Source organism: Umbelopsis ramanniana, assembly GCF_025399195.1.
Source record: "Umbelopsis ramanniana AG unplaced genomic scaffold K450scaffold_34, whole genome shotgun sequence".
NCBI classification, from domain to species: domain Eukaryota; kingdom Fungi; phylum Mucoromycota; class Umbelopsidomycetes; order Umbelopsidales; family Umbelopsidaceae; genus Umbelopsis; species Umbelopsis ramanniana.
In genome coordinates this window covers 22,530-46,936 of record NW_026252120.1, presented here as the reverse complement: position 1 = coordinate 46,936, position 24,407 = coordinate 22,530, and the positions used below count along the sequence as shown (strand labels likewise).

The 24,407-nt window shown below is 43.4% G+C and overlaps 10 protein-coding genes across 10 annotated transcripts; 5 read left to right on the top strand and 5 right to left on the bottom strand.

Moving 5' to 3' along the window:
* Positions 1-15: 15 nt before the first annotated feature.
* On the bottom strand, positions 16-1,597 carry K450DRAFT_244758 (uncharacterized protein). The gene is made up of 3 exons (XM_051589637.1): positions 1,578-1,597; positions 653-1,497; positions 16-591 (listed from the first exon to the last, which is right to left on the bottom strand). The coding sequence occupies exons 2-3, from the start codon at positions 1,483-1,485 to the stop codon at positions 309-311; spliced, it is 1,116 nt and encodes a 371-aa protein (XP_051443838.1). The 5' UTR covers positions 1,486-1,497; positions 1,578-1,597; the 3' UTR covers positions 16-308.
* A 61-nt stretch (positions 1,598-1,658) lies between these two features.
* K450DRAFT_244756 (uncharacterized protein) lies at positions 1,659-2,989 on the top strand. Its single transcript, XM_051589636.1, has 2 exons — positions 1,659-2,069; positions 2,182-2,989. The coding sequence occupies exons 1-2, from the start codon at positions 1,682-1,684 to the stop codon at positions 2,835-2,837; spliced, it is 1,044 nt and encodes a 347-aa protein (XP_051443837.1). The 5' UTR covers positions 1,659-1,681; the 3' UTR covers positions 2,838-2,989.
* Position 2,990: 1 nt separating this feature from the next.
* On the top strand, positions 2,991-4,825 carry K450DRAFT_244750 (uncharacterized protein). The gene is made up of 5 exons (XM_051589635.1): positions 2,991-3,232; positions 3,313-3,642; positions 3,730-4,065; positions 4,131-4,452; positions 4,523-4,825. The coding sequence occupies exons 1-5, from the start codon at positions 3,064-3,066 to the stop codon at positions 4,734-4,736; spliced, it is 1,371 nt and encodes a 456-aa protein (XP_051443836.1). The 5' UTR covers positions 2,991-3,063; the 3' UTR covers positions 4,737-4,825.
* K450DRAFT_244741 (uncharacterized protein) lies at positions 4,708-6,186 on the bottom strand. Its single transcript, XM_051589634.1, has 6 exons — positions 5,981-6,186; positions 5,844-5,890; positions 5,614-5,770; positions 5,440-5,529; positions 5,220-5,357; positions 4,708-5,148 (listed from the first exon to the last, which is right to left on the bottom strand). The coding sequence occupies exons 1-6, from the start codon at positions 6,089-6,091 to the stop codon at positions 4,960-4,962; spliced, it is 732 nt and encodes a 243-aa protein (XP_051443835.1). The 5' UTR covers positions 6,092-6,186; the 3' UTR covers positions 4,708-4,959.
* On the bottom strand, positions 6,107-7,930 carry K450DRAFT_244731 (uncharacterized protein). The gene is made up of 7 exons (XM_051589633.1): positions 7,363-7,930; positions 7,147-7,295; positions 7,035-7,077; positions 6,801-6,964; positions 6,638-6,735; positions 6,397-6,545; positions 6,107-6,324 (listed from the first exon to the last, which is right to left on the bottom strand). The coding sequence occupies exons 1-7, from the start codon at positions 7,864-7,866 to the stop codon at positions 6,283-6,285; spliced, it is 1,149 nt and encodes a 382-aa protein (XP_051443834.1). The 5' UTR covers positions 7,867-7,930; the 3' UTR covers positions 6,107-6,282.
* Positions 7,816-10,000, top strand: K450DRAFT_244725 (uncharacterized protein). Its single transcript, XM_051589632.1, has 9 exons — positions 7,816-7,886; positions 7,974-8,058; positions 8,130-8,252; positions 8,318-8,438; positions 8,507-8,672; positions 8,731-8,887; positions 8,953-9,230; positions 9,304-9,424; positions 9,543-10,000. The coding sequence occupies exons 1-9, from the start codon at positions 7,856-7,858 to the stop codon at positions 9,901-9,903; spliced, it is 1,443 nt and encodes a 480-aa protein (XP_051443833.1). The 5' UTR covers positions 7,816-7,855; the 3' UTR covers positions 9,904-10,000.
* Positions 10,001-11,542: 1,542 nt separating this feature from the next.
* Positions 11,543-12,234, top strand: K450DRAFT_154568 (uncharacterized protein; the record flags this gene model as incomplete). The annotated part of the gene is made up of 3 exons (XM_051583962.1): positions 11,543-11,788; positions 11,856-12,021; positions 12,092-12,234. Coding segments are annotated over 3 exons (555 nt in total), but the record flags the coding sequence as incomplete, so codon positions are not given.
* A 945-nt stretch (positions 12,235-13,179) lies between these two features.
* Positions 13,180-17,989, top strand: K450DRAFT_244720 (uncharacterized protein). The gene is made up of 10 exons (XM_051589631.1): positions 13,180-13,591; positions 13,677-13,794; positions 13,869-14,845; positions 14,916-15,180; positions 15,253-15,580; positions 15,654-16,119; positions 16,211-16,882; positions 17,130-17,342; positions 17,498-17,688; positions 17,752-17,989. The coding sequence occupies exons 1-10, from the start codon at positions 13,213-13,215 to the stop codon at positions 17,797-17,799; spliced, it is 3,657 nt and encodes a 1,218-aa protein (XP_051443831.1). The 5' UTR covers positions 13,180-13,212; the 3' UTR covers positions 17,800-17,989.
* Positions 17,990-18,000: 11 nt separating this feature from the next.
* Positions 18,001-20,390, bottom strand: K450DRAFT_244714 (uncharacterized protein). The gene is made up of 8 exons (XM_051589630.1): positions 20,110-20,390; positions 19,860-19,896; positions 19,709-19,755; positions 19,476-19,623; positions 19,337-19,393; positions 19,028-19,263; positions 18,855-18,938; positions 18,001-18,787 (listed from the first exon to the last, which is right to left on the bottom strand). The coding sequence occupies exons 1-8, from the start codon at positions 20,344-20,346 to the stop codon at positions 18,416-18,418; spliced, it is 1,218 nt and encodes a 405-aa protein (XP_051443830.1). The 5' UTR covers positions 20,347-20,390; the 3' UTR covers positions 18,001-18,415.
* Positions 20,391-22,345: 1,955 nt separating this feature from the next.
* K450DRAFT_244699 (uncharacterized protein) lies at positions 22,346-24,349 on the bottom strand. The gene is made up of 11 exons (XM_051589629.1): positions 24,072-24,349; positions 23,942-24,008; positions 23,803-23,864; positions 23,696-23,733; positions 23,571-23,634; positions 23,331-23,503; positions 23,249-23,269; positions 23,116-23,177; positions 22,992-23,045; positions 22,591-22,924; positions 22,346-22,519 (listed from the first exon to the last, which is right to left on the bottom strand). Exons 1-11 carry the CDS (start codon positions 24,295-24,297, stop codon positions 22,451-22,453), a joined length of 1,170 nt encoding a protein of 389 aa, XP_051443829.1. The 5' UTR covers positions 24,298-24,349; the 3' UTR covers positions 22,346-22,450.
* Between the last annotated feature and the right edge of the window lie 58 nt (positions 24,350-24,407).

Sequence of the window (24,407 nt, the reverse complement as noted above, 5' to 3'; positions counted from 1 at the left end):
TATATTTTAGTCAAATAAAAATTTCAGCCCATTGTTTATGTATTGGGTGGCGGGCATGTCTGAGAAACCCAAAGTCAATCTTGGGCAAAGATTTGTCACGGGTCACTAATGGCTACGAATGCTTCAACATTGAGAATAATAAGTTTGTTCTGTTGATGTAAATAACTATTGATTTCGGCGCTTCTCCCCACAAAAACCCATTATATAAACCGCCGCTTAGCTGTTCTGACAAACAAATACAAATGCACTAAATCACCCCAGAAAAATACGTAAACCAAATGTGGTCGATCTCCGGCCAACCAAGAAATTTAGTGAGTGAAACGTCGTCCCACTTGTTCCATAGCCGATCCGTTCAAGCTAAAATCCTTGCTATTGGACAAGTTGCCAGTATTGAAATCCATATGTAAGTGGGACCCAAATGGTAGACATCCTTCTAATGTTGCTTCCGATACAAGCGTTCCGAATGTTTCAGAGGTAGTGGTATCATTTTCAATAATATGGGTAGTAAGCCGTCGTAAATTTCTCCACACAGAGTGTATAATGGCTGCCGAGGTGGCAGACCCCGGTAACGAAGGGTGATGTGTCGGAATGCTACGGTTCACAAAATTAAACAAGTATACCCCAAATATTTATTACAACCGTATCTCCTTACCTGTCCAAATCTTTGTTACGTTTTGCTGCGTTGATCTCATCACTGCTTATATTGGTGGTTGTACTTTCAGATTTGTAATGCTCATCAGTGGGGCTACTGGATCGCAAGCGTCGCTTCCGCCATACGGCATCGTTTTCGCTTAAACTGCCTTCTTCTTCAGACGAAGATTGAAGCCGGAATTCTCGCCAAGATCGGCTTGCCATGGTGGGGACAAATTCGGGCATAGGATTTTGGGCATGATTGTGAGGTGGTATTCTTCCAGTAAACGAGGGGGGTGCAATGCCTCCGTCGGGGAGCAATATATTTGGCATGCTGGCAGTCACCGGTAAGAAGTCGGTGGTCTGAGCTTTGATTGTGGCTGGCTTTTTACGTAAGGGTAGGCCAGAGGCGGTGGAGATACTTCCCAATGAGCTATCCGAAACAAACCCGCCTATATCGGCGAAAGTGCCTGTACCATCATGAGCGGGTAAGAAAGAAAACTGCTGGCGACCTGTGGTGGTATCTGTTTGAGTGTCAATGTCAGATACCATAGATTCGGAATCAGCATAGGCTCTGGCGGAGACCGATTCGGGTTCTGAAGGTGTCCATTGTGGCGATGATAGCGCTGCATTGCCTGTACGCTGAAGGGTTGCTCTATTGGCATTGATAACATGCCAATCGGTATCTGAGTCAGACGTTGTTGCTAAACCTATGCTCAGTCGACGCTGAACGGCTGCTGATTTAGTATAACCACGCGGATGTAGAATTGCATATGAGTCTTCCGAATCGCTTGAAGGAGGCGGAGCTTGTGAATTGGAATGATTCGGTCGACGATGCTGTTGAGCGAAAGCCATGATGTATGGATTCTATCAGTGGAAAGGGAGGGAGAGTAAAAGAAAGGTTGGGGCTGGGCTATCAAATCATGGCAAGCAGGCAGGTGACTTACTTGTGAGCTCACCTGTCACGGGCCAATCAAGCACTGAAAATCAAATGAAAAAAATTTGGCGTGTCGCCAGGCCGATAAACCCCCTTTTGCGGGCCCTCACTCAAATGATAACTTATCCCGTGGATATTGCAATATTAGCAGCTTATTTTGCTCTTATCTTTGCTTTATTGGCCGGTATTGTGCCCTCGTTACTTGAAGCACAAAAGTCTTCTAACCGCTCTTCCTCCTTGTTTCTCGCTTTCGCTGCAATCGCTTTATTGGCAACATGGACCTACATGTTGAAATATTTTCATCACAGCTATTCGGAATGGCGCGCCATCGCCACTGTCATTCCCGAGACACTACTCGATTCTATAAGTCACTGGCTTCATAACGTCTCGTTGTTTGATGATGCATGGCGAACTGTTAGCGTTGGTGCCATACAGTGGTTATGGAGCCATCAATTGTGCGCGTTCACGGTTTCCGTCTGGACTCCTTTTCTAGCTCTAGAAGGTAAGACTTTATTTGTGGCCATTAGTTTCATTGTTAAGCCGTCAGGTTAGCCGAGATTTTTTTTTCCTAATTTTTTTATTTTTTTATTTTACCTATCTATTTATCGGTTTAGCTCAACGAAGAAATATACCATTCCCTTGGGCTTACATGTTGCTAGGACAGGTGGTGGCTATCTCATTTGCTGCTTGTTTGTTTTTTGCCGTCATGGCTGCTCTACCTTTGAGAGCAGCAGGCAACATCCAGTTCAATGCTCCTGTCACTGCTTTCTGTTCCGCCATTGGTATCGCCACCGTGCTTATCAGTCCATACGTAGCTACCTCGTCAGCCTTCATGCCCAATCTTCTCACCATGCACGCCGTCTTGATTGTACCTTTAGTTCTTCCCGAGCGATTCCTTCGTCCTTATACCTCTCGCCAACCATTGGCACTAGCAGCCATTTATCTTTTTGCTGCAGGCGCAAATTTCGCAAACTACCTGCAACAGATGATTGCTGTGTTGGCCACTAGTGAATCGAAAAATTTGATCCAATTGATGTTCAATGTCTTGTATAGTCATCCTGCTCAATCCAGTATTGGCTGGGATATTATATGTGTTAGTTTGTTTGGCGCGACGTGGATGATTGCCGACAGTCGGAGCCTCGATCGACCCAAGTCAGCCGCACACCTCGGCGTGAGTCAGAAGATAGCTTATATGCTCTTCATATGCACGCCGTTTCTTTCGATTTCCACAACCCTTCCATTGTACCTAGCCTGGCGAGAAATAATGTAGACTTTGGTCAAGCGATAGAAATAATTATTTGACAATGTATTTTTTACTTGCAATTGATCTTGTGTACAATAAACGTCAGGGATCCGAACGTGTTTGGTTTTTTTTTCGCACATCCGGTCTCACCAAAGCTTAATTTTGAGGGAAAATATATAAAAAATCTCGAACAACCTATTGTAAATTTTCCCTTTTTCTATATTCTGTCCGGTCCCATCGACCCCTATTCTCAATGCCTGCTGCTCCATACCAACCTCCAAAGAACGGCGCTAAAATCATCATTGTTGGAGGTGGATCATTCGGTCTATCCACTGCCCATGCATTGTCGCTCAAGGCTAAAGGCTACGATATTCATGTTTATGATCGTGAAAAGATCCCTGCCTCTGATGCAGCCTCTACAGGTAAGCGAAAGCCAATATGAAAGTTTCAATGGCTTGTAGCGCCTTGCTCACCAAGAGAACTCTGGCGATGGATTGCATAGACATTAACAAGATTGTGCGAATGGATTACGGTGATGATTTGATCTATCAGCAACTGGCATGTGAGGCTCTTCCAATCTGGAGACAATGGAACGAGGAGGTCAAGGCGGAAGGAAAGCCGCTTGTGTATAATGAGACCGGCTTACTTCTGTTTAGCAGAAACGGTAAATTCCCTGATTATGAACGGTTGAGTATGCAAAATATCCGTGGTGCGGGATATGGACATGCCATTGAAGAGTTCCCTACACCTGAGAGTATTGTTGAACGCTTCCCTCAATTCTCTGACGCTGTTGCCAACGGATTCAACATTGCCTATCTCAACAAGTATGCTGGTGAGTCACAGATACTGCGGTAACATTGGAGATGAGCGGAGCACCTCATGTACGGAGAAATACTAACTGCACAGCCTCTTGTACTAGGGTGGTGCTATTCCACAGGAGCTGTAGTGCACTTGTATGAAAAGTGTCTTCGAAATGGTGTACAATTTCACCAGAATGGGTCTCACAGCACCTTGAAGGAACTCATTGTGGAGAATGGTGGACAAGTAAAGGGAATTCGAACAGTGGATGGACAAGAACATTTCGCTGATCTCGTTATTTTGGCTACCGGCGCCTGGACCGCGAAGTTGATAGACATGGAGGGTACTTTGACTGCCACTGGACATGCTGTTGTCCACTTTAAACCTGACGCGGAAACCTGCGAGAACTACTTTACAAAGGACTTCCCAGTATGGTCTGGTGACATTTCGTACCTTGGTAAGGCACACAAACACTGTACCAAAGTGAAAAAATTGACCCACTGATTGTACGAAATTTTACAGGGTATTATGGTTTCCCTGCCAACCATGAAGGAAAAGTCAAAGTGGCATGTCACGCTGCAGGATACCTCAATATGTGTGAAGATGGCAAGGTCTCTGTGCCACGAACCAAGGTCGCTAATCCTGATGACACTCTCCCCCATAATTCATTAATAGAATACCGAGAGTTCTTTGGCAAATTCTTGCCAAAGCTGAATGAATTGGATATTGCGGACAGTCGGGTGTGCTGGTATAGCGATTCATTCGATGGCGATTTCATTATTTCCCCTCATCCCAAATACCAAAACTTGATTGTTGCAACCGGTGATAGTGGACACGGCATGAAGTAAGTACCAATCATATTTTAGCACCTGTCCTCTTTTTCTACTTCAGCTCTAATATGATGTGCAACCCAGATTTATTCCCATCATCGGTTATAAGATCGCACAGGTTGTAGAGGCCGTCGATAATGAGTATACTAGAGCTTGGGCTTGGCGATCGGCTGGAAAAGGCAGACTTGATTCCATGAGACTGCTCACCAAAACGGATCGTCAAGAACTTGGAAAAGGAATCGCTCGTTTTGCCAAACCCGAAGAGCTTAAGGCAAATGCTATCAAGGCCAAGTTGTGAGGAATAGAGAGTTTATTGTTGCGCATATCCACATATTGTACACGAATACAATGAATTAAGAACTCATCCTTCTAACCACTGTTCTGCCAAGATGGAGACCTGTTTACAATTTGTTTGGTGTGCTACTTGTGGAAATTAACGAAAAAGGGAAAAAGAAAAGCGAATGCTTAATGCTCGTCACAGTAACTTGACGGGTTGATAAACTTTATATAGAGGGAAACATTTACACTTGGATATTTTCAGCAAAGAAGTCTGCAGTGAGTTGGATGGCTTCAGTAGCACGCTTTTTGTCAGCAGTGCCTTCCTCCCAGTTACCACGAGCAGCAGCGAAACCGTGGTGAACATCATCGAAACGGACGTGCTTGCACTTGTCACCGAAGGGCTTTTGCTTCAAGATTTCCATAAATTCGGTCTATGCATGGCCAAAATTTAGGTTTAGTAAGCAAGTATGGTTGTCAGATCCAATCAAGCACGCAAACTTACCAAATCAGCCTCATCCTTGGAGGGAATAACGAGAAGAGGAGCCTGAGCAACCTTGGCGTCATCAACGACGAAGAAGGAGGGGTGGATGAGAGAGGCAGCACTGTAGTAGCTTTCTTGAGCGGAGAGCTGAATAGCAATCTGACGGAAGAAATTATTGCCACGCGTTATTTTTTTCTATTGGCCGCTTTTTCCGTTTAAGAATATGATCTACAGCTCTTACCTTGGCACCCCAGCAGAATCCAACAAGTCCGGTCTTGACAACACCGTCAGCAACAAGATGTTCCTTAACACGATCAACTTGGGGCTTGATCTAGATAGGAACAGCCCTTGTTAAACTCCATTGCCGTATTGTTTTTACAAAATAAACATGAAACCAGCACGCTGGTAAACTTACGATGTCAATGGTTCCAACTTGCTGAAGCCAAGCCGTAAGTTTGGACATATCGCCCAACATATCATGGGTAGCAGGCTTTCCTCTGAACCAGTCGGGCAACACAACTCTGTATCCACAATGGTTAGCAAGGACGTCGCAGAATTGCTTGGTGTTGACGCTAAGATACACGAGGGAAGAAACTATTAGAACCAATAGAATGTTACCCAGAGTCCATAAAAAACATAACATACTGGAAACCAAAGATATCCATGATAACAATGATGGCTTTCTTGGAGTCCTGTCATCCATCAAGTTACGTATTAGGTCAGTACCACAAACAGAAAGTAGATCCCCAACGGAATAGCACTTTTATGCAAGATATATATACCTTGTTGCCAACAGTGTAGACAGGCAAATCGCCAAGGTTGTCAACGGTTCCAACAGGTTGGTAGTTGGAAACAACAGGAGGAATTTGGCAGCAAGCTTTAGCGGTAGACATAATTTAGTAGTTAAGGTGAGCTAACGAGAAAACTATGAAGCGGAAAGCCAGGTTTGCTTTTATACTGTTTACAACGGAAAAATGAAACGCCATGCAAGCTCCGAAACGACATTCCAAATACCGCACCATGTATTCGAGAACAGAGACGTGCAGGCTCATATACAAAAAATCCATATATTTAGATCTCTACACTAATCAGTCAATATATTGCAACCGTCTTCTGTAATGACAATCTGAACCAAAGAAAAGTATCGCTTAGTATAAATTGATGGCAGCGGGTATGTCATGATTAAAAACAGTCCTACCGTGTGTTCAAATTGAGCACTTCGACCCCCGTCAGCCGTAGTGATCGTCCACTTGTCCGGCCATTGTATTCCTACAGCCGAGCCTTGACATATTATCGGCTCTATAGTAAATGCCATCCCAGGTTCCATGATTCCCTCCTCATTGTTGGCTATAATGGAGAAAAAAGTAAGCAATTTTGGGTTAGCGAAAAATCGGCAAACCCACCGCTTATCGAGCCGAACGGAGTTATAATAATGTTACCATGATGATAAATCAGAGGTAGACAATGAAAATTCCGTCCAATACCATGGCCAGAGAGCTCTTCCGATATCGAGAAAGATTGCTTTGCTGCGCAGTCACTGGAAACGCTAACGTAAGACACATTTTGGCATGAAAAGTAAACAAAAAGACATGCTGATTCTACCTGATAACCCTTCCAATTTCTTTAAAGGGAACGCCTGGCCCACATGCAGCTATCGCCAGATCCAAAGACTCTTTTGTGCAATCTACTAGTGCACGACCTGGCTCATCAACATCGCCAACCAAGAAAGTTGCCGAGGTGTCTCCGTGATAACCGTCAAGGTAGACCTAATGCCGCAACCTTGAGTACCAGCTCCTTTTACCGATATCCAATCTATGAATCAATTCCTTCACTTACTGTTACATCGACGTTGATGATATCCCCACTCTTCAACTGACGGCTACCGCATTGATAAGGTTTTTAAGTCAGGAGTTGTACTCGAGGATAGTCCAAGAAAAGCAGAACTCACAGATCTGGTATTCCATGCGCAATAACATTGTTTATGGAAGTACAAACACTTTTTGGAAATCCCATGTAATTCAGTGGTGATGGGTAGGCGCCTTCGGACACGATGGCGGCATGCAATATTTTATCAATGGAATCTGTCGTTATCCCAGGCTAAAAAGGTGTTACTTAGTGCAGTTCACATACGTAATTGGCAAGGTTAACGGCGTGGCCAGCTTACCTGGCACAGCTTTCCACCCATATCAAGTACTCGTCTCGCTAAATCGCCGGCTGTCGTCATCTTGTCAATTTCAATTTGATCAAGAATAGGAATATGGCCTTCCCATTCTGACGGCTCCCCGCTTTCAGCATAGGGTGGTCGCTCTATTTCTATCGGAACTTCTCGTCGTTTCCATTTGGTGACATCTACGGAATGGAGCGAAGGAGGATTCAGGCGCTCAAATTGACCAAAACGCGAAGCTGCACGCACCGGTATTGCTACATTTCGTGGCACTCGGATCGCTCCGTGAGTATGGATCGCTCGCATGCAGTTGCGAAGGGTCGCCATAGTTGCTTTGGTACTGTGCCTGAGCATGACCGGCTGCAAACGTTGATGAAATCTTTGACAGTCACAGCTCTCGACCATTTGGCTTGCACACACAAAAAAAAAAAAAAAAGGTTGCCAAAGCCTGACAGCAGAGAATCCATCTATACTTAATATCACAGCTAACACAATGTGCTCCATTGAAGAGCCTGTATTACTTGGTATGTATCATTGATAATTTGACAATAAAAACCATTACCTGAGCAATTGAGTAATTTCTCCACATTCGACGACTCCGGGATCTATAGCTCCACCGAAGCCAACACATAAGATATGTACCAAGTGTAAGACTGCTCCGGCAGTTGTCATACTTCGACACTCTCCATTCTGTCAGTAAGTAATTCGAGACCGCCCTTTGACTATCACCGCCACTTTACCCGCTCTTGCTAAACTCCTGCGTACAGGCCATGCTTCGAATTCCTTTTTGTTGGAAAGTACAGAACTGTAATCAACCGATCCAAGCCGATTCAGTCAAAGCTACGCATAGGCAAGGTCCTATTGGCTGTATCTGGTGGCCATTCATCGCTGTAAGTCTTTTCGTTGACTGCCATCGTTCCCTTTGATTTCTGCTTGCTAAGTCCTGAATTTACAGCGCTATGCTGGAATTGACAGCTGGCTTCACTTTCGCAGCACCCGAGCAAAAAAAGAAGATCCATACATTTGGCTCAGTATCCGTATGCCATATTGATGAATCTTCACTTTTCGAAGGCTCCGTAAGATACTACTTCATTTTTCCATAACGTAGCCCTTGATCATCCAATTTACTAATGGACTGTCTTAGGAGAGTACGATTCCCCGAATTTCTGAAATGATGGAAAGCAAATACTCTATATTCCCATATCACTGCGAAAAATTAGAGGATGTGTTTGATCCAGAATATACAGAAAGCCAGTCATTTTCAGAGGTACTTGAGGTTGTAAGCAAAGATTTGCGACCTGGGCAACAAGGTATGATTAATGAATGGTATACCATAGCCAACTTCAAGCATGTTAACCCCATTTGCAGAGATTTCAGCGCAGCTACGTGATATCCACCAAAGCAAGCTAACCAATGCTGAGAAACTTAAAGCATTGTTCCAACATATTGGAAAGAATTCGGCAAGAGAAGATATTTACTGGCATCTTAAGATGAATATGCTTTACCGTAGGGCACAGAAAGAAAAGTGAGTAATCAGGCATTGATGCTCTTTTCAATGGCAATATCTGATTTCGAGCTGAATGCCTTTAGGTGCGACTTTATTTTCCTCGGGGAATCATCAACGCGGCAAGCTATCAAGATGATTTCTATGACAAGCAAGGGCAGAGGTTATAGTGCTGCCCTTGATGTTGGATCAGATAACACGATTACGTATCAAAACATGGCAATCATTCGCCCTATGAAGGATATGTTGGCAAAAGAGATCGCTGTTTACAACCGAAATCATAACATTGATGGCTATGTCATACCAACAACAAACTGGTCTACCAAAGCGACATCCAAAAGCAGTATCGAGCGGTTGACAGAAGGTACTCACAACTAAGGGGTGACATGGAAAATATATTTCTGTTAAATTCTGACTCCTTATACCTCATCGTTTAGAATTTATCACTGGTTTAGACCGTGATTTTCCTTCTACTGTTAGCACTGTTTCTCGAACAGCCTCCAAACTGACAGTGAGCAATGATCTTGATGTCTCCAACAAGTGTGCAATTTGCCTGATGTAAGGACTATTTGATTATTTCAAATCGTGCTATTTTAGACGGAAATGGGTATATGTTTGCGACCCGTGCTTTTGTTATCTCATGATCCACTAACCGAACCCCTTCCTATTGGACCAGGCCTATCCAAAGGGACATCACTGGATGGCGGGATCGTATTACGGTGATGACACTCGACAAAGCCCGAAAGGATGGTCCAAAGAAGGATGATTCAAAAATGTCAGATGCTGGCGAATGCTGCGGAGGCTCAGAGAATGCAAATTGTGGTAGCAACACGTCAAGCAAGACATGTTGTTCTAGCACGCAGTCCATTCCATTCTTAAACTTTCTGTGCTATAGCTGTCAGGTCGACGCACGAGACTATAACGCAGGCCAGTTTGATCTGCCGCCTTATGCAGCTGAAGTAATCAAATCCAAGGACAGAGATGAGCGACTTCGTCAACAAGTTCAAGAATTTTTGCTTAGCGACGACGATGAATAAAAGTAAAAATTAAATTACCTTCCTTCCGTTAGCTACGAAATAAAACAACACAGTACAATAATGAAAGTAAACAAAATAAAATAATGGTTGATCCAGATGGTGTGGGTTTCATGCCTTTTTTTCTAGCAAGAAGATCTTGAAAATACATCATATCGGTGCGGAAGCAGTTGGAATTGGCAGAAAATAAGGCCTAATTTGGGAAGGTTATGCTATCCAGGCAACACAGGAATGTCAACATAGAAACAGAGAGCCTTTTCCTTTTCTTTTGCATCCTTTCCACCACATTTCGGTTTCCACTTGCTTTCTCTAATTTTTCCTTTGTTTTTAATTTTTTTACATTATTACATTTGTATTTTTCATAATACTTTGACCGTAATCAATCTGTCTTTAGGAGTGGATACATACTACCAGCCTGCAGTCAACCCAAACAAAGGGCCAACCCGCATTTGAACACACATCTCCTCACAGTCCTTTCTTAGATAAACACTCATATACCTCAAATACTTGAAGTTCCTGGCAACAAACCCCCTTATAACATCCCATGTTGTCTGCAATACGGCACTCCAACAACGCTTCATCGCGCTCACCAGCCATGGCAAGACATGGCCATCCAACAATGATATTTGATTCGGATGATTCAACAGCCACAGTATCCATTTTCACTGCTTCTGATTCAAACAGTCAATGTCGTGAGCACATGTCTCTCAGTTCCGCCGAGAGTTTGAATAAAACGGACAGACCATTCCGTGAAGGCACAGTGGTGATCTACAATACTGGTAACAACAGGCACGCCAAAAACAGGATTTTATTATCACCATCAGATCAGTGCCACAGACTGATTCGCAGAAAATCCGCATTTGCGTCGACAAAGGTACGTTGCGCATTGCATGTATTAAAATCAAGGATGTTTTAGAACAATACGTGGGAGCACTTTTCTCTCCATATTGTGTGGTCTTTTGCCTCCCAGTTCAAAACTTAATTCATGCAACTTTCTTTCCAGGCTCCTTGGCGGCCTCCCGGCAAGTGGCAAATACCTGATGTTTTCAAAACTGATCCATTACCATACCCTGCTCTTGTACCCACTTCAGTAGCAACACAGCGTAGAAAATCATATTCTACACCTGATCAAGCCAATAGATCCCGTGTTTTAAATATAAGAAGCGAAACCTGTTTACACAAGGTAAGTCCTTTCATATCCATTAGGAATTAAAAAAAAAAGTAGTGGAGATGTGACCTTTCCATGGATTAAAAAAATATTTTCAAAGCACATCTTTGTCTTTGCCAAACTCTTCTGCACTTTGTTTCTTCCAATGAGAAAGTAATACTAATGCACCACTTCTTTTTAGAAACCATGGATCCCTGCAGGAAAGCCTCCTGACTGTTTCCCAATCCCAAAACCGGTTTCCAAGTCTGCTAGACAGAAACCTCATGCTCATTTCGAAAAGGTGATGAAAAAAGTAGTGCCTTCCAGCAAAATCATTCAACAAAATCCAAAGGATCGATATGTCAATTTTATAAAAATTGGCAGTGGGTGAGCTACCAAACGAAATCAAAAAGTTTTTGGCATCGAACATATTCTAATCATTCTCCCAGGGCAAATGGTGCTGTTATAAAGGCCAACTGCAGGCATTCAAGCAGACAAGTTTATGCTATCAAGCGTTGCTTCATAGATGACACTGACCAACCACACCTGGCGTATATCCTCAGGGAATTGAGAATAATGGGTTCGTTAAATCATGAAAACGTTGTTGCCATCAAGGAGGTCACATTATGGAGCGATCATATTTGGATTGCCATGGAAATGATGAGTTGTTCAATATTTGGATTACTATGCCAAATATCCACTGGACTGCCTGAGGAAATTGCAGTATTCCTTGTGGAAGAGGTAAACCATTGCTTCTTTAGACAGAAAGTTGTCCAACACAGTATCTCACTCCATCTCATTTCTTTAGTGTCTACAAGGGCTGACCTTCCTTCACTCAAAAGGATACATTCATCGAGATATCAAATGTGAAAATCTGCTGGTTAGTAAAACTGGCCAGGTAAAACTTGCAGATTTTGGCTTGGCCACCCCTCTAAATGTTATAAATTCGGCAAGGCTAGGAACTGCCAAATGGAGTAAGTTTACAATGTACCATGATAATGGATATCATTCAAAACGTACCCTAACTCCATCTTCTGTATCTAGTGGCGCCTGAAGTCATAAGGGAATTAGAGTACTCTGAAAAGGTTGATGTGTGGTCTATGGCAATAACCATCATCGAGATGATGGATCGTGTCCCACCGCTATACTATTTGGATAACACTGACGATATCTTTGCCGAAATATTGTGGGGAGCTCCGGCATCATTTTCGTTTGCTTTTCCTACCGAACGAATGAAGGATATAGTGATGTGGATGCTGGATACTGACATGAGAAGACGACCAACAGCAAAATGCGTGCTCTCGGTAATTTTTAAAAGTTTTCTTTTTTTATACACAACAGCCTTGTAAGCTAACCCTATTTTTTTACAGGAACTTCAGCGGTTACTTGACCTAGGTTTAATGATGAAATCTACGAAAGTCGACGTCGCCAACTTTGTAAGACAAGCTCTCAGTAAGGCGACGTAGCTAATGTATAAGGAACAAAAAGGAACAATATTTTTTAGAACATAATACCTTGGTTGTGTTGACTTGATGCCTATTTATTGTCAATTCACTTGCAAAAGTTTATCATAACTAGCACAACTTTAATCATACAGCTTACATAAGAGAATTGCCTCCAGGTTAAGAGAGAAGCATTTGACGACGAAAGGGTGGCCTTACATTGCCATGCTCCCAAGACGTAATAAAATGGATATTTGATCTCTTTTTTAATTTGGCATCATTGTTGGAGATCTTCAGTTTGATCATGAAAATGTGCTGAAGATATATTGGGATTTGCAAGCAATACCTATGAGATAAACATAAACTTTCCACTCAATCTTATGGTTCGGCAGTAGTCAATATTCAATATTAAGAATTACAATAGAAGGAGCGACGGGTTTTTATAACCATGATTGTTGTAAATATTCTCACTTTGAGCATCAATTCTCACCAATCGTAGGATGCCGCATATGAAACAAGTTCTGGATATTTTGATCCAGTAACATCAACCTTGAATCTTAACAGAAAGTAGTAAAGTAATGATGGGATGGCTGAGTGCAATTCCAAAAATTCATTGAAGTAGTCATGTGACTGTTGTGGCTTGATGCATAGAATAAGGCCGCAAAAGGTCAGGATCGCGTCGAGGCTAAAGAAAAAAAAAGTTCTCGTTGAACTGCACAACAAATGACGGCGGCAACCATCACTGCAAGGCGGACCAAGTCGCATGCAGCTTCAAGAGCTCTTATTCCCGATCGGTTCGTTGATTTTCCGGCACAACGATTATGGGCAGTGGCCATTTTTGGCTTGTTGCAATCCCTGAAAATAGTCGATCTCATTCAACTCTACTGGACGTCGCATCCGGAAAACTACGGTGGTTCGCTTTTCAAATGGTGGTGTCTGGATCTTCTTTATCTCTTCACACTGTGGATCGTGAAGATACCTTGGCTCCAATTCTCAAACACAAAGACACTAGTCCTTGCATTGCTAGTGCTTCTTGTCAACCCAATTCTTTTTGCATTACCTTCAGCAGTTCTTAGCGGCACCATATTACAACTTTTGACCGGTATGTTTTTTCTATCTTGAACGATTTGCGTGTTGGGATACTCGTGATGCTGGTAACTAATTAGCATCGGTACACTTACGAACAGGTGGTGTTATGGGTCAACAACTTGCCGTCTCTAGAGGAACAACGGTTCGCGTAAAAGACGTTATGCACAATTCTAGCCATCTTCTGGGAAGACATACAATCAACATTTTGCCGTATAGGTAAGGATTATATCTTTCACAGGCTGCTTCCACCTAGGCTCTTTTCATGCCTCTCACACCTTACCCTCCCGCAGCACTGCGAAACTCAACCCTGACGATCAGTATTATTGTATACCTTCAAACGAAGTTGGAAAGCGCGAGGTCATGCTACCTATTATTTTGAACAACACCATCCCCCGCCATGTTACGCTATCCCGCTTCGACTTTGAGACGAAAGCGCGAACCAATGTAGACTATTCTCAGCGCGATTTACGAAGAGCAACAGAGGTTAGCCAAGGACAACAGGGATTAGAGGTCTATTATATCAAGGTCAAAAAGCCAGGAGCTTATAGACTGGACAGTGTTTCCTCCAAGGATCAGTTAGACGTCAGATTGCAGTCTAGTGAGGCCATGGTTTTCACCTGCCCAGAAGCCACTTTCACGCCCATCTCTAACGACGAGTACTGCCAAGGCATGGAACAGCCACTGACCATGATTGTTTCTGGTGTACCTCCCTTAAAGGTAGAATATACCAGAAAAGTAGGAACATCAGCCACCCGGCACCAAATCGACAATATTCAACCTGACAACTATATTTCACCTCTTCGCAAGCAAGAACATTCCTTGTATTCAACAGAAACTAATACCGCCATGTCAAGCGAAGATGATATGGATTGGGCAGCTTCTCATCATATAACGCTGATGTTCAACCTTACTCTAAGCTCCCCTACCGATTATAGGTATCAAATCGACAAAGTGACAGATGGCACAGGCAATGTTATAGAGTACCAAGAGCCCGTCGAGACTAAACTGGCTGTGCATCCACCACCATCCGTCAAGTTTGAGTGTGATATACAGAGACCCGCCAAACTACTTATTGGAAGCAAAACTGCCAATCTGCCACTTCGCTTGGAAGGAGAAGCACCATGGAAGATTGAATACGAATACATGCATCCTGAATCACTTGAACTTACCCAAAAAACCGTGACTCTTGATGTCCAAGTCAATGCTATTTCCGTCGCCCTTTCTGGCGACTACAAGATATTGAGTGTGCAGGATCGTCATTGCCGAGGTGAGTCAAATAATTCCATTGTGTGACCTAATGTTTGTGTTGTTTCTAACCACCTACCCTTATATCACAGGCGACGTTATGTACCCATCGGTCTGCCGAGTCGTCCAGCCACCTATGCCTGAAGTACTCTTGTCCGCAACACCAATTCCATCGCAGTGTACTGATGAAAATGAAATTGGCATGAAGTTTGTTTTGGAATTCCAGGGTACACCTCCCTTCCATTTGGGATATACTGTCTCCAAGCAAGAAGGGCGAAGAAAGACGGTGGTATCTTCCAAATTTGAGAAAATCGATCAAAGCAGATATGTTTTTGAATATCGTCCAAGTACAAGCGGGTAAGTCAGATTGCACAATAATCGAGACTTTGTGAAGATGGCGTATATTGACGTTTTTTCTATGTGGCTCAGTACCTATATCTATGATTTTGCTCGATTGGATGATGCCAATTATAAGGAACGTGAGACCGGAATTAAGGCTATCAAGCAAGTAGTTCATCCACAACCATCGGCCAAATTCAGCGATCGCTTGACCCGCCAAGGATTGATTCGAACTTGTATTGGCGAAGGTGTTGACTTGGATGTTGAGCTTGGTGGTGCCGGTCCATACACACTGTATTGGAACGTTTTCAACGCTGGAGAACGCCATTCATTTGAAGAAGTGGCCAATGAAGCACGACATACACTCACCATTCCACCTCTCGATATTGGCGGCAAATATGTTGTGTCTCTTGCTAAGGTATGTACAAATTGATGACTGACGTCCTCGATTTAAAAAAAGCGATAAAACATTAATTTTTACCCTGTCTTAGATTCAAGATGCCAATGGATGCAGCAAGGAATTGGATGTTGCTGATGTGACTATCGAAGTTCGCCAGGACCGACCTACCGCTTCATTCTATACTGCCAATGGCGAGGATGCTCATATGACCATCATTGAAGGTCGCGAAGCTCGACTTCCTCTTCGTCTGACTGGAGAACGACCATGGCGTGTACTGTTCCGTAATGCTGATAAGAACCCTGACAAGGTGTATCATGCTCAACTTAATGACGCCAACGATATTTTGGTGGTTAGAGAACCTGGTCGTTATGAATTGGTCAACATTCAGGATGCTTATTGCCCTGGTGACGTGAGCGCTGCTGCTATCAACGTCGCTTACCTTGACAAACCTACTTTGATGGTGGATGAAAATCAAGTTACGTACAAGAAGCATGGAGCCTATGAGCGCAGACCTGTATGTGAAGGCACCGATGATGCCATCAATATCAACTTGTCAGGTAAGACAAATTTTTCCAAAACATTAGTCAAACATGCATCGGCCAGGAACTTTTTATTAACATAATTTTTTATTTTTCGTAAACCTACCAGGCCATAGCCCATTCATCGTTTCTTATGATATCGCCCATTCTGCTCACGGTCGACGTGACTACCATGTACAGTCGTCCGAGACCATTCATGCTGGACTTGGACGCACACGTATTGGATTGAACACTTATAAGAGTGGAGTTTGGCGATATGCTTTCAATCGTCTCTCCGATGAAGTTTACACACAGTCAGCCGTACCCAAGGCTGCTGACAACTATGCCATTTCCATCGAACAAACAGTTTTGCCTAGAGCTAGTGCCAAATTTGTGACCAAGGGCAACGCTCAAAGAGTCATGTGTGTGGGTGAGTCCCTGGACTCCAATGAAGCCGGAGCCTTGCCCATGGAGTTCTCCGGCCGTCCACCCTTCTCCGCAAGCATACGGGTTCGCCATCAAGGAGATCCACATGGTAGAATGTATCATGTAGAAGATATCCACAGCACCAAATACGACTTGAGCTTACCCCATGAACTGCAAGCTCCTGGAGATTACGAAGTAGAGATTCAAAGTGTGTCAGATGACGCTGGCTGCCAAAGTATTCGCCTTGGACCTGAAGCTATGGTCAAAATCACAGCTTTGGATATCGCCACGATTATTCCCATCGACCCATCCATGGAACACTGTGTTGGCGATCAATTGGAGTTCACCCTGTCTGGCGTCGGGCCATTTACGATCAGTAAGTTCGATTTCGTTTTATGCTACTTTGGGAACACAGGCATCCTTGTTTTTGTTTTGTTCAAATTGGAAAAAATCGAGATCGCCGATAAAGGAACAAAGGGACATAGAAAGTGGGGGGATCACGAAGGGGAGTGGGGCATCAGTAAGATGCAAAGAAGAAAAACATTCAATGCGCCCATAATGTGCTGTACATGTTATACTAATTTTATTCCATGGCGTTTTTTTTTCTTGTTTTTCATTCTTAGATTACCAATTCAATGGCAAACACGAAAAGATTCAATCACCTTTCTCTCGCCTTAGCACCATTGCTGATAAGGCTGGAAACTTTACCATTGTATCGGTTGGCGATCAACGCAACAAGTGTCGATCATATCCTCGGGACTTGACCAAAATCATTTACGAATTGCCTTCCACACGCGTGAGTGCTGGCAAGGATACATTGGAAAATATTCGAGAAGGTAGGGGGGTTTTCAGCCTTTTTATTTAGGTTCCACCAGCAAAGGGGTTTGCGTTGATGGGCGGGAGTGACACATAGGAGCTTGTCAGGCGCATGTTCGGGAATGAGGGGGTTTGCATGGATGGCTTTTACTAACACTAGGTTACTCTTTTATAGGAGATTCTGGCCAAGCTGTTGTCGACCTTATTGGAACGCCACCATTTGACTTTGAGTGGAGACGGTATGAGCTTGTGTGGGATAGTAAGCATAAGCGACACTCTAAAGGCAAGGTATTGGAGAGTCATATGGTCCACGGTATCGAAAGTCACCGTTATTACATCAGCACGTCGCAAGCAGGAACCATTGAGGTAAAAACCCATACAATCTACGATGTTGGAGAGACAAAAGCATTAACTCATTTTGTTTTACAGGTTGTTTCTGTGAAAGATCGACACTGCCAATACCCTCGGTCACAATAGATTTAGCTTGCTATCGTTTTTCAAGAACTGAGCTTTTGCTCATTCATAATTCATCTTCAATATGAAACAATCCTATTCCTTTTCTCTTTATTTGCTTCCTACATGTACATATTGTATTCAAGGATGAACCTTTTTTCTTTTTTTGCACTCAGTAAAAAAAACAAAAATCTCCTTTTGCACTACAAGATAACGCATTGTTTGCTACGCAGTCGGCCACACTTTTTTTTTTTAGCCAAGCATGCATGACCTACATGCTGTTTTTCATCGTATGATCCCGTCAGACACACCACGCGAGATTAAGCAATTGTCAATCAGTGACGAATGTATGTAAAATAGAAAGGAAAAACGATGAATTACAGACTATGTACAAGAAGATAGCAGCTAAGAAGAGAGAGAGAGAAAAAGAGAAAATCACGCCTACATAAAAGAGAGGGGAAAGGCGCTTTCACAATGGAATAAAGATGGGGATGGCTAAATCCATGAAAGTCCAACAAATTATATACATCATTTGATCAGTAGTATGGTCTTGCTTGTATAAAGAAGAATAACATCGCTGTTTGCTATGGGGGGGCAGGTTTTTTTTTTAGGTTGGTTGGGACATTCTAAGTTTCTTTTTTTATCGCGGAACACCCGTGTTGCGATCACGAAGATAGGCGGTCAATGGCTGGGTCATTAATTGTTGCTGTGGTGGTGGAGCTTGGTACATGTCCAGATTGGCAGGAGGAGGACGATAACGTGAAGGTGGTTGTGAGGGAGATTCATTGTGCTGCCTTTCACTGGAAGACGCTGGATAGTGTGAATAACTCATACTGCTACGTCTGCGTTCGGATGGGGGGCGACTGTATTGTTGCGATTGTTTTCTTGGTGGTTGTGGAGCATTAAAATACATGGTGGGGGGTCTATCGAACTTGGGTGTAGGTGAGTATTGCGTGTGGTAGGCTCGGTCGTAAGGAACCACGGGGTCATCGTTAGCTAATTGGTGCTTTATCTAACAACAAGGATTGCCTTCGTAAGTTACAATAAATTTCATTTCCTCAATGTAACTTTCTACTTACGGATGCTCTGCGTGTAATATCCATGAAGATGGTGTAACTAATATAAGCGTGGGTTGCATTTCTCTTGACGTTCGGACTTTGCTTCTAATAGTAAAAAAAAAAAGAAAAAAAAAATGGGAATTTTTCAGCCGCTGTTGTGCTACAGGCTATTTGGGGGAGAGGCTGGTCCTTACCATGGCATAGTATTTTTGTGGTAACGACGATGACATAGATGTCTTGCGACTATGCTGAAGGGTAGAGTGGTGGTGATGAGACGGTTGCTGCTGAGGTGGTTGCTGCCTTTGTTGACTCTTATTGGACATATGGTCGTAACGATATGCATCTGCATTGTTGAACTTGTGATCCTTCCTAGAACGGTATGGATCATCTACGTTGTCTCGATACACGGGTTTACCATTGGGAAGAGCTGCTTAAAAAGGGTTGATAAGTGAGTGAGCCGAGAACAGATCCGGTAAACCTCGGAAAATTTAAACATGACTTACTTGGTGTGTTGTTGCCGGCATGGCGATCGTAATCTGATGAATATCGTGGAGGAATGGCTGTAGGACAGGGCAATGAGATCTCAGTACCACTCACGCGCTTATGCAGATTGGGGGTTAAAAAAATATACCAAGCGCTTACAGTATTCTCGGGTTTCTCTTGTTATAGACGATCGCTTCATCGACATAGCATAGTCTTCGGATTCGAGCGAACGCTTATGAACGATAGGCGGAGATGAATGGTATTGCACAGGTGCTTTTTGGTCTTCTATAGAGGACCGTCGGCGATGCTGAATATATAAAATATCATCATACCAATCCGTTCAGTCACTGGCGACACACATATCCATGTCAATTAATGAAGATACCACTCACCATGGGTCGCAAAGGCGGTGAGTCTAGTTGCGTAGATCGATCATCAGCTACATAATAAAAATGACCATGGTTACTATTTGCCCAATGCACTGATCACAAGGAAGGGGGGGAGGTGCAAAATGCAGCCAAGAAAAAATCCCCCCAAACTTACACAGGAGATTATGTATGGACATGGGGCGCCTGTAATGCTAACAAGGAAAAGCTGGGTCAATATAAATTGCGAAATACAAGCAAATAAAGCAAATGTAATATCATTGTATAAATAAGGAGGGAAAAATGAGCCAGGCTGATGGACGGTAGGCGTCAAGGGGATAAGGCAGGGTGTAGCAGGAAGTAGTAGCGATAGGCAACTACAGAGGCAAATAAACAAAAACGGAAAAAGAACGGTGTCTGGTATGTACCTCATGGTCATTTGTATGGGGAGCGGTTGGTGGTGAGTGGTGGCGGTCCTCCGATGAATAGCTTCTGTGATGTTTGGAAATGGCTTCCAATTCCTGTTTATTATCTGCCGCTACAGGTTTGTGGCTGTTGGCGAGTGATATCAAAATCGAACCAGCTTCAATAGCATCCGCTTGTCGTGAAGCTGAATAGTCATCTGCAAACGATGACGAAGTAGTAAGGGTATCCATCGCAGTCATGTTGGATGGCGAAGCAAAGGTAAGAAGAAAAAGAAGAGGTGGTGGAAGAAGAGAAAGAGGTTTGGTTTGTACAGAAACCCACTGAAAATAAAAAATGCCCAAACTACCTGCCGAGTCTTTTTTTTTAACATGATTGGGGGTTATGACAACATGTACTATAACTTGGTGAGGATGTTGGCCCCCCCAGCAATCGCATGTTTCCTATGGATGGGGGGACAGGAAGAAACAGCCGTACCCCTCTGTTTGTCCTGCGTTAGCTTGCTTGGTCAACCTCACGAGTTTCGTAGAACGTTACACTTCGCCCCTCAATGGGTGGCACCTGCAGAAACCTGCAGCGAGACAGAATTGGTCCCACATCATCATGATAAAGTAAAAATCATCATAAATAAATCAAGGTTCGCCTGTGCGGCTGTGGATCTCTGTGAACGTCTCACAGGGGACACGCGTGCGTGTGTTTACAATGGGGGGAGGGGACGGTAATGTGCCGTGGAATAATAAAGAAATCCAAAACAAACGTGAGGTTAGGTTATGAAAAAGCTTTTTTTAATTTTGGGCTATGGTTGTGTTTCAATTGTTAATCTCGCTCTATGGATGATTTATTCGTCTTGCTCAATGAGAGTCATGGCAATACGGTCAAGATCACGTCGTCCGTCTTGGGAGATGGAACGGCCACTATGTTTGGTAAAAATTAGTATGAGACATTCATTGTTGTATCATTCAACGTTCCCATTGTCCTTAAACTACACTTACCCCTTGTTATCCTGCTCGAGGACATTGACCTTCTCAAGAGCCTGGAGGACCTTGCGCTGAACGGAGCCGGAGGCTTGGACGTGGTGGGAGGGGCGGGAGCCACGGTTGACGCGACCACCGTGAAGCTTTCGGAGGGCACCAACACCAACGCTCTTGCGGAGGTAGACGTGGCGAGCGACAGCAGCTGGAGAAAAAGGTTCCCGAGTACAATTAGCTATGATGGTGGAGTCAAGTTGGGAAAATGATCTAAGAGACTTACCAGCATGGACGTAGAACCAATCGGGATCATAGGGAGCAAGCTCCTTGTAGGTGCCAGTCTTGACAATGTCGACCCACTTGGGGACTTCGAGCTTGCCAGTGCGCTTAAGGTAAGCGGCATAGGCCTTGACGAACTCTAAGAAAATCGAAAAATATTAGTTAGGATCGAAAAACTTTTTTTCAGAAAGTCATGATGGTCAATTTAATTGATAGTGCCGATATATCGTCATGGTGTGTTTGAATAGAAGGAAATGCAGCGTCGCATTGAGACCTAAAAGAACATTGTAGGTCCATGTCGAAAAATGGTGGCTTGGATCTCGTCTTCACATGCAATCTCAACCATTCATGACGGAATCATCGCACGATGCTATTGCAATTTCATTAAGACTGTGGTATGCTTACCGTGAGCGTTGACGTCCTTAACGGTGATACCGGCCATGATTCAATTCAAGTGGGTTGAAAAGGAGGAAGAGAAAGATTTCACAGCTTGTACCTCTGCGAATGATTTTCTGCTCTGGAAGCAAAAATTTTGCACCCAATCTCAACTTTGCCGACGTCATAGATTTGAACGAATAATGATTTGTGGGTTCCAACAGAGCATCATGATTTTTTGTCAGTAAAAGGAAGGCTCTCTATACAATGGTATTCACGCACTCACCATAGCAGAAAATGTCAAAGTACCAGTAGTGAGTGATATGAGATGTGCACAACTTTTAAGAATGCCTTTGATTAATGAATTAACAGAATCTGATACTGTGAGCGACTCGTTTCGATGCAATGGATGGCGAACGAGCCCTTTGAAATTTGGTTTGGATGATAATATAGTGAAAAAGAGCGTTCTTCGTTTCTTGGGTCGTCGAATTTACGACAACAGGTATTTGTATGCTTTTAGTGCCTCCAAAGTTTGTAATTCACCTCTTGAGTTGCCTTCAGTATGTAACTTGGCTCCATCTTTTCAAGTGTAAAATTAGTATCGTCACATTTGATCGCACGCGGATGGTTTCAATAAAGATTTTTATTTTGTCGGTTACTCGCTCTCCATTGCAGAAATTGACATACACATTTATAATGCCAACCTTAAATGGCCATATCCACCCTATGAGTGAATATCAGGTTCATTGGTGGGGTGGAAAAGGAAAGCAATGGCGATGATAGTATAAGCAACCTATTTTGATGTTAAGATGAGTACGAATGATATTGAAGCATAGTGGGACAATAGACCAATCCTCTACATACCAGTAACATGGCGCCTTCCAACCAATTGCTTTTACCGTCGGCAATCAGGTAATTAACTATGAGTACGCTGGAAAATAAAACGACGGTTTCAAAGTTTTCAAAGAACAGAGTCATAGGTTGACCAATGATCCATCCAGCAATGACCAAGAGAGGAGTAACTAAGAGACCAATTTGAAGGGAAGAAGCTACAGCAATGCCTATACAGAGATTCATCTTGTCCTTTAGAGCAAATGTTACCGAGCTCACATGCTCTGCAGCATTTCCAACAATAGGAAGCAAAATTATACCGACAAATGTCTCATTGATACCCCATCGCTCCACAATTCCTTCAATGCTATTGAAAATTGAAAGTTTAGATTAGGGCTGCTTGTCACGTCACAGGCAATTGATCATCTCCTTACCTTCCAACTAGGAATTCGGCATGAAGTGAGACTAAAGCAGCAATCATAACCAGCCTTCAAGAAGCTTGCGTCAACACAAAATGATATACCACCAGACACAACACTAGACATCTCAATGACTTACAATAGTATAGAAAACATGAGGGTCGTCTGGGGTTGTTCCTCATCATCGGGTTCCTCTTCATACTAGATTGAAATTGTGTATAAGTACTCCGCATTCGATTTCATTCCCAGCGCAATAGCAACTAGTTCTTTACCAAGTGATTGTGTGTCTTGAGCTAAGAGAAAATGAGTATGTACGAAGTATGAATGACCACCAGCATGTTCGCAAAAACTTACCTGGAAAAACAAAAACAAAACGTAGATAATCAGGAGGCAAATAGCCGTTGCATGACTGAGGTTGAGAATACCAGCGATTCGTTCGTCTCCACTAGCCGATGTAGCGCTAAATGCCGCAGGAATAAGGAGGGCCAGCGTGGTTAGGGCCAAGAGTGATGAGGAAGTTTGTGCAGCTATGCAATATATCAGGGGTTAGATGTATGGGCTGGAAATAGCTACCATTACGTTGCCAACCCATACCTGTGACATTGAAAGATTGCTCCGGGTAATAAATGCCTCCGAGAAAGAAACAGAAACCGAGCACCTAATGCACACTACTAAGCACACTTGATTTTCATGACAACGACATGTTGTGTCGGGCTTACCAATAAGATATTTGAAAGCATGGAGCCAAGAATCGAGGCTTGTGATGATTGGTCATGTAAGTGGTGAGAAATGTGACATTTTTCACAACCGACGGAAGCAAACATACCTTGCACGACCCGAATCAGACCTTCTTTGAGGGCAATGAATCCTAAAATAAGCTCCACGGCACTTTGGAAAAACAACACGTTCAATGGGGTATTGTTCACACACTTTTCAAACCATTGGTTTATAGCGATATGACTCACTTGCCGAATGTGGAGTTCAACAGAGCTCCCACGGTGGAACCAGTACGAAGTGCAAGCTCCTCGGTTGCTTTATGCGCCACAGAATTAGATATGACAATTTATACTACGCGCGTAAGTTTGAATAACTTACCCAATCCTAATAGTTTGGCTAGCGGCATGATAGCCAAAAAGTTAAGAGTGAACACCACAGTGTCTGACCATTTCAGAAATGACGCCGTAATGGCAAGCGGCACGAAGATCAAGAACACATTGAAGTATGTGGAGCACAGTGCATATTTGAAAGACGAGACAAACGATGGCTCAGCATGATGTATTGCGTTGGGTGAATTACCCAGAAGAGGCGCTCTTTCGCTCATTTCTGACAGTTTGCAGCTAGAACAGATGCACAAAAATTGCTTGTCGCCAGCTGCTATCAAAAAACCCAAACACTTTCGGAGTGACAAATTGATGGCCGATCATTGTCAGA

Bases quoted from the DNA above. Each gene is read 5' to 3' on its own strand.
- K450DRAFT_244714 (XM_051589630.1), bottom strand. From the start codon at position 20,346: ATGACTGCGATGGATACCCTTACTACTTCGTCATCGTTTGCAGATGAC. The intron at 19,897-20,109 runs GTACATACCAGA...TTTCCTTGTTAG, and splicing joins CCCATACAAATGACCATGAG to CATTACAGGCGCCCCATGTC. The intron at 18,788-18,854 runs GTAAGTAGAAAG...CCTTGTTGTTAG, and splicing joins ATATTACACGCAGAGCATCC to ATAAAGCACCAATTAGCTAA.
- K450DRAFT_244725 (XM_051589632.1), top strand. From the start codon at position 7,856: ATGTGCTCCATTGAAGAGCCTGTATTACTTG. The intron at 8,059-8,129 runs GTAAGTAATTCG...TCCTGCGTACAG, and splicing joins CGACACTCTCCATTCTGTCA to GCCATGCTTCGAATTCCTTT. The intron at 9,425-9,542 runs GTAAGGACTATT...CTATTGGACCAG, and splicing joins AAGTGTGCAATTTGCCTGAT to GCCTATCCAAAGGGACATCA.
- K450DRAFT_244756 (XM_051589636.1), top strand. From the start codon at position 1,682: ATGATAACTTATCCCGTGGATATTGCAATATTAGCAGCTTATTTTGCT. The intron at 2,070-2,181 runs GTAAGACTTTAT...TTATCGGTTTAG, and splicing joins TCCTTTTCTAGCTCTAGAAG to CTCAACGAAGAAATATACCA.
- K450DRAFT_244720 (XM_051589631.1), top strand. From the start codon at position 13,213: ATGACGGCGGCAACCATCACTGCAAGGCGGACCAAGTCGCATGCAGCT. The intron at 13,795-13,868 runs GTAAGGATTATA...ACCCTCCCGCAG, and splicing joins ATCAACATTTTGCCGTATAG to CACTGCGAAACTCAACCCTG. The intron at 15,181-15,252 runs GTAAGTCAGATT...TATGTGGCTCAG, and splicing joins TATCGTCCAAGTACAAGCGG to TACCTATATCTATGATTTTG.
- K450DRAFT_244699 (XM_051589629.1), bottom strand. From the start codon at position 24,297: ATGAGCGAAAGAGCGCCTCTTCTGGGTAATTCACCCAACGCAATACAT. The intron at 23,504-23,570 runs GTATGGGTTGGC...TATATTGCATAG, and splicing joins GCAATCTTTCAATGTCACAG to CTGCACAAACTTCCTCATCA. The intron at 23,046-23,115 runs GTAAGTCATTGA...AGCTTCTTGAAG, and splicing joins CTCATGTTTTCTATACTATT to GCTGGTTATGATTGCTGCTT.
- K450DRAFT_244758 (XM_051589637.1), bottom strand. From the start codon at position 1,485: ATGGCTTTCGCTCAACAGCATCGTCGACCGAATCATTCCAATTCACAA. The intron at 592-652 runs GTAAGGAGATAC...TGTGAACCGTAG, and splicing joins CGTAACAAAGATTTGGACAG to CATTCCGACACATCACCCTT.
- K450DRAFT_244750 (XM_051589635.1), top strand. From the start codon at position 3,064: ATGCCTGCTGCTCCATACCAACCTCCAAAGAACGGCGCTAAAATCATC. The intron at 4,066-4,130 runs GTAAGGCACACA...GAAATTTTACAG, and splicing joins TGGTGACATTTCGTACCTTG to GGTATTATGGTTTCCCTGCC. The intron at 4,453-4,522 runs GTAAGTACCAAT...TGTGCAACCCAG, and splicing joins GATAGTGGACACGGCATGAA to ATTTATTCCCATCATCGGTT.
- K450DRAFT_244741 (XM_051589634.1), bottom strand. From the start codon at position 6,091: ATGTCTACCGCTAAAGCTTGCTGCCAAATTCCTCCTGTTGTTTCCAAC. The intron at 5,891-5,980 runs GTATATATATCT...GATGGATGACAG, and splicing joins TCTACACTGTTGGCAACAAG to GACTCCAAGAAAGCCATCAT. The intron at 5,358-5,439 runs GTAAGAGCTGTA...TTCTTCCGTCAG, and splicing joins GATTCTGCTGGGGTGCCAAG to ATTGCTATTCAGCTCTCCGC.
- K450DRAFT_244731 (XM_051589633.1), bottom strand. From the start codon at position 7,866: ATGGAGCACATTGTGTTAGCTGTGATATTAAGTATAGATGGATTCTCT. The intron at 7,078-7,146 runs GTGAGTTCTGCT...TCAATGCGGTAG, and splicing joins GCGCATGGAATACCAGATCT to CCGTCAGTTGAAGAGTGGGG. The intron at 6,965-7,034 runs GTAAGTGAAGGA...TTGCGGCATTAG, and splicing joins TCATCAACGTCGATGTAACA to GTCTACCTTGACGGTTATCA.